The 5848-nt window shown below is 40.2% G+C and overlaps 1 protein-coding gene across 1 annotated transcript; it reads left to right on the top strand.

Annotated features, from left to right (window-relative positions):
• Nucleotides 1-433: 433 nt before the first annotated feature.
• On the top strand, nt 434-3694 carry LOC109702701 (uncharacterized). The gene has a single exon (XM_074045697.1). It carries the CDS (start codon nt 500-502, stop codon nt 1208-1210), a length of 711 nt encoding a protein of 236 aa, XP_073901798.1. The 5' UTR covers nt 434-499; the 3' UTR covers nt 1211-3694.
• The last annotated feature ends 2154 nt before the right edge of the window (nt 3695-5848 follow it).

Here is a 5848-nt window from a genome sequence, read left to right as displayed (position 1 = left end):
TTATGAATGTGACAGAAATTCTGGGCATGGTGTGACCCACAGATGGGAAAGAATTACATGGGTTACATGTCAAGCATCCCATGACCACTGCTGATGGAAGTAGTTGGAATATTTTAAACAAAGATAATGACCACAAGGAAGGAATGGTGAGATGATTCAGAAGGAAAGAGCAAATGGAGTGAGTGCCAATAGATTTTAGCTTGGACTATTGAGTGAGCACCTCAACCAAGATGATGCACACAAAGAAAGACACACTACATGTGATTCAGGAAGAGGCAATGAGATAAGTCTTAATCCATCAGGAAAAAGAAACAAAGTTTTCCATATAATTTGGAAAACATAATTGCTTAATTTAACAATTATTTACTTGTTAGAATAAACAATAACAAGGAAGAGCTCCCTTAGCAAGGTATAAAAGGGGTCTCAGGGGCTGGAAATTTTCAGATTCAACGAATACACTCATTTGGAAACGCACCCAGAACCTCCATCCTCTGACACCATGGTCAACTCATGTTGTGGCTCTGTCTGCTCTGAGCAGAGTTATGACCAAGGCCTCTGCCAGGAGACCTGCTGCCAGCCCAGCTGCTGTCAGACCACCTGCTGCAGGCCCTGCTGCCGCCCCAGCTGCTGTATTTCTAGCTGCTGCAGGCCATCCTGCTGTGTGTCCAGCTGTTGCAGGCCCTGCTGTCGCCCCAGCTGCTGCATTTCTAGCTGCTGCAGGCCATCCTGCTGTGTGTCCAGCTGTTGCAGGCCCTGCTGTCGCCCCAGCTGCTGCATTTCTAGCTGCTGCAGGCCATCCTGCTGTGTGTCCAGCTGTTGCAGGCCCTGCTGTCGCCCCAGCTGCTGCATTTCTAGCTGCTGCAGGCCATCCTGCTGTGTGTCCAGCTGTTGCAGGCCCTGCTGTCGCCCCAGCTGCTGCATTTCTAGCTGCTGCAGGCCATCCTGCTGTGTGTCCAGCTGTTGCAGGCCCTGCTGTCGCCCCAGCTGCTGCATTTCTAGCTGCTGCAGGCCATCCTGCTGTGTGTCCAGCTGTTGCAGGCCCTGCTGCCAGTCTGTGTGCTGCAGACCCTGCTGTCGCCCCACCTGCTGCATCTCCAGCTGCTGCCACCCCACCTGCGGTGTGTCCAGCTGTTGCACGCCCTGCTTCCAGACCACCTGCTGTAGAACAACCTGCTGCCGCCCCAGCTGCTGTAGCAGTTCTTGTTGCTGAGTGTACTGATCTGGATCTGTGGACATTCTCACCCTCATCCTTCAGTCAAGGCAGAGAGCATCTATTCAACAGAGCACATGGACCTCTGATGTTATGAACTTACAAGCAGACACATGGAGTGATTTAGAAAAGACTGGTCTCTATGTTATTAGTTATTATTAGCATTCCATTACTAGTGAGTCAGAATTTATAGTCAAATTGTGCATCAGGTTGTTTAAGAATTACCAATTCTATTTTAAAATACAAAAATCTTCAAATGTTCCACTTACAGATTTTTTTCTTTCTAATGTTTTTCTGTAAAACCTATCTTGATGTGGTATTACTTGATGGTTCCCAATAAAACATTTAATATTCAGAGACACTATGGAGCTCATTTATTATTATTTCTTATTAATGAGGTAGTTTGTTCATATTTCTGTCTCTTTTTCTCCATGACACAGGAATACATGTTAGCAGGGGGGTTATAGTTAAAAATATATTGATCTCATCCACCAATGAGATTTTATCCAAACTAATTTAGTTTCACATCAGAAACAGGGGAAGAAAACTAAAAAAAGGGATCTTCACATACCTTGACCAAACTGGTTTCATGTCAGGGATACAAGAATGTCTCAACATTTGCAAACCAATACATTTAATAGACTTATATTTATTTTGTAGAATCTATTATAATAAAATCAAGGACAAAACTCACATGATCATCTCAATAGATGCACAAAAGTCCTTTGCAATAGATGCGGAAAAGTCCTTTGATAATTTTCAACCCACCTTCATGATAAAGACTCTGAATAAATTAGGTATAGAAGGATCATACCTCAACATACAAAGACTATGTATGATAAACCCATAGCCAACATACTGAACAGGGGAAATCTGAGAGCATTTCTTCTAAGTTCAAGAACAAGACACGGGTCCCCACTCTTACCACTCCTATTCAATATAGGGCTTGAATTCTTAGTTAGAGCAATTGGGCAAGAGAAAGAAAAAAGGGATGAAAAAAAAAGGGAAGGAGAAGGTTAAATTTTCCCCATTTAAAGATGATATTTTATACATCGAAAACCCTAAAGACTCCACCAAAAATCTCTTAGAACTGATAATAAATTCAACAAGGTGGCAGGATACAAAAGCAACATACAAAAATCAGTAAGTTTTCTATATGCCAATAATGAACTTGCTAAGAAAGAAATCAGGAAAGCACTATTAAGTAGCTCATCTTTCCTCTTTTCTCTCTCCACAGTTAAAAACAATTCATCTGTTGGCAACTTTCTTTTTCTGTTGTCTTTTCATTTAGGTTCTCTCAAGGTCTTCAGAAAGGAGGGAAGAAGGAGTTGCTTTTTGAGTCATCTCCTGAAGCTGTGATTGAGTCTTGGGAAGAGCTGTTTGACATTCAGTTTGATTGGATTCAAGGACTTTCACCTTCTTCATGACTTGAGTATTTCAGTTCTTTTATGCAGCTCACCTAATTTGCTGCAAAGTTCCTCCAAAGTCAACACTTGGTTCCAGCCTTTTTCACATGAAAGAAGTTGTCTTTGATGCACTGCAACCATATAATTGAGTTCTTTATCTTGATCTTTTAATTCTCTAACAAGAAAATGCATCCATTGTTTTCCAGTAGTAGAATTCTCAACTTCAGACCTGATGTTCTGGTGCCTGGTGAGGAAGGTCACCTGAGGGTTATAGATGTGAGAGTCGGTTTGTGCAGTGTCACCTTAGAAATGCCTTAGACACACCTGGCCAGAGCTGCAGGGTTGAGCCAGGAGCCCTGGAGCCCACACCAAACCTATGTGAGCCTGCCAAAAACGTAAGACCTAAAACTCCAAGACTACTAGAGGAACATTGGAAAAATACTTCAAGACACAGTTATAGGTAATGAGTTTCTGATTAGGACTCCAATAGCTCTAGGAATAATAGCAAGAATTGACAAATCAATTCTCTATCAAAACACTCTATACAGCAAAACTAAAGTAAAAAACAAAAACAGGATGGGAAAAAAATCTTTGTCATACAACATCAGATTAATATCCACGATGTATAAAGAACTCAAAAAGTATAAACCAAATAAAATCAAATAATCCAATCAATAAATGGACAAATGAACTGAACAGACATTTTTCAGATAAAGAAGTACAAGTGCCAATAAATAAATGGAAAAAATGTTCAACATCTTTAGTCATCAAGGAAATGGAAATCAAAACTACATTGAAGTTCCATATCTCTCCTGTCAGAATGGTTACCATCGAGAAAATAAAAAATAACAAATGCTGGCAAGGATTTTGAGGGGAAAGGAATGCTTATACATTGTTGGTGAGAACGTAAATTAGTGTACCCTCTATGGAAATCAGTATGAAACTTACTCAAAAAATTAGAAATGGAACTACTATATGATACATCTATTCCATTTCTAGATAAAGATCCAAAAGAATCAAAGTCATCTTACTATAGAGACCTTACCATATCCATGTTTATTGCAGCATTATTCACAGCAACATGGTAAAAAATCAGCCTAGATGCCCATCAATGTATGAATGGATTAAAAATGTCATATATATATATATATATATATATATATATATATATATATATATATATATATATACTTCTATCAGTTTCATGTGCCTTGAGCCACCTCTGCCTCTCCTTCCTTGAGTATTTTCTTTTCTTTCCTTCCTTCCTTCTTCCCTCCCTCTTTCTTTCTTTCATTTTTTGGTGGTATTGGGGTTTGAGCTCAGGGTCTCACACTTGCTAGGCAGGCACTCTACCACTTAGCCACTCTACCAGTCCTTTTGTGTGTTGGGTATTTTTGAGACATGGTCTTGTGAACTATTTACCTGGGCTGGCTTTGAACCTCAATCCTGATCTCTTCCTCCTCAGGAGCTAGGATTACAGGAGTGAGCCACTAGCACCTGGCCTTTTTTGGGTATTTTAAGGGCTCCATTTGTCTGCTCAGTTTCTATTTTCCATACCAGATGTTAGGAGAATAAAACAAGGGGTTTACTTTATCATTTCAAATACAGTGGATCATTTATTTGATGGGTCTTGTGATCATCCACTATCTGTTTATCATGCATTTGTTTTTTGGAGGGGCTAAACTAGTGAGTCTTATGGAATATGATGGGATTCACCTTCCTTGCAGTTTTTAAGTCTTTGAAGGGGTCTCTAAACTCTGTATTTGATTAACTAGCTTACTTGGTGGATGGAAGTGAGAGTGATCCCTTTCCAGGGGCTACATTTGACTGTTTCTAACAATCACTCTTAGATTCTACTGGGGGTCAAGTGGCATTTTGAAATTCAGTGATTTTGTCAATTCTAGTCTGTTGAACAACAGCATCCAAATATATGGATATTTACCATCCCCATGAATAGATTGCCATAGGCCCTTTGGAAATAGAATGAGGGTACTGTATATATTTTTGAGGTTCTCTCTCCTGGAGGACTATCCTCCCTTTAAATTAATGTATCTATATAGGTCTGAGAACCATGTGAGGATTATAACCCTGAGGTTATACACTACTCTACCAAATTGCCATGCCTTACCTATTGCCCTTCAGGTAACACACCCATAATAATTCTTAGAACTCAATGGTTCTATAGGGATCTTTCATTGTGTGATCTTATCATAACCATTATGCCTCATGAGCAATGTTTTGCAACAATACTTCCTATCAAGGCTCGGACTTTAGAGATCAGGCATCACTGAATTTCTCCAGAATGCTAGTGATCCCTTGCCTGCTTCTCCCTCATCACATTAGTTATCCCAGAGTCTCCTGGGCCATTCATGGAGCAGGGTCAGCCTGTTGGGTTTTCAGGCCATATGACTAGGTCCATTCTAGCATATCCACTTCTCTGCATCTTTTTTTTTTCCTTTCCTTCATTTCTATGGGCTGTGTAGCAACAGGTAAATTTATACTAGTTATCTATTGTTATATTAACTCAAAACTTCAAGTTTAAAATACCGTAACTAATTATCCCACAGGTTATGTGGATCAGGATTAGGTAGAGCTTGGCTACATTGTCTAAATCCGAGTTTTTTACAAAGTTGTAATGAAGGTATTAGCTGACACTGGGGTCTCATGTGAGGGAACATGGATGAATCGAGTTTGGAGCTCACCTCTATGGTGGCTGATAGTATTTGGTAACTCCTTGATATGGAGTTAGCATTTCAGTGGAGGCTGTACTCTCCTCTTTAGCCACATGAGTGTCTTCCACATAGCAGCTGGATTAATCAAATCTAGTGACAGAGGGAGATCCTGCAGGAAAGAGTTACCTAACAAGAGGAAGGTCACAATTTGTCACTTAATTACTGAATGCTGCCATATGCTGTTGGTCAAAAAGAAGTTTCTCAATCATAGGGAATTCACAGACATGAAGAGGGAGATCTCATCAACCCCCTGAATAATGAGGCAGAGAGTCTTGTCATCTAAAAATTTCAGTAGCTCAACAGAGAGCAGGAAGATCAGATGTAAATTAGAATAGAGGCAACTACACTGGGTCATTCACTTTGGTGTAACTGCCAAGTTAATCTCAGAAAAGAAGACATGAGCCCACATGTCATACTAAATCCAGGAAGGAAGGATAGTAAACATAGAAGGAAAGTAAGTCTACATTGCTGAACCGAGGGGTCTGAACTTCACAGTATAG

This window comes from Castor canadensis, chromosome 11 (assembly GCF_047511655.1).
Source record: "Castor canadensis chromosome 11, mCasCan1.hap1v2, whole genome shotgun sequence".
Classification (NCBI taxonomy): Eukaryota; Metazoa; Chordata; class Mammalia; order Rodentia; family Castoridae; genus Castor; species Castor canadensis.
Note: the sequence above shows the minus strand (reverse complement) of the source record. Positions and strands in the feature narration are given on the sequence as shown.

Bases quoted from the DNA above. Each gene is read 5' to 3' on its own strand.
- LOC109702701 (XM_074045697.1), top strand. From the start codon at position 500: ATGGTCAACTCATGTTGTGGCTCTGTCTGCTCTGAGCAGAGTTATGAC.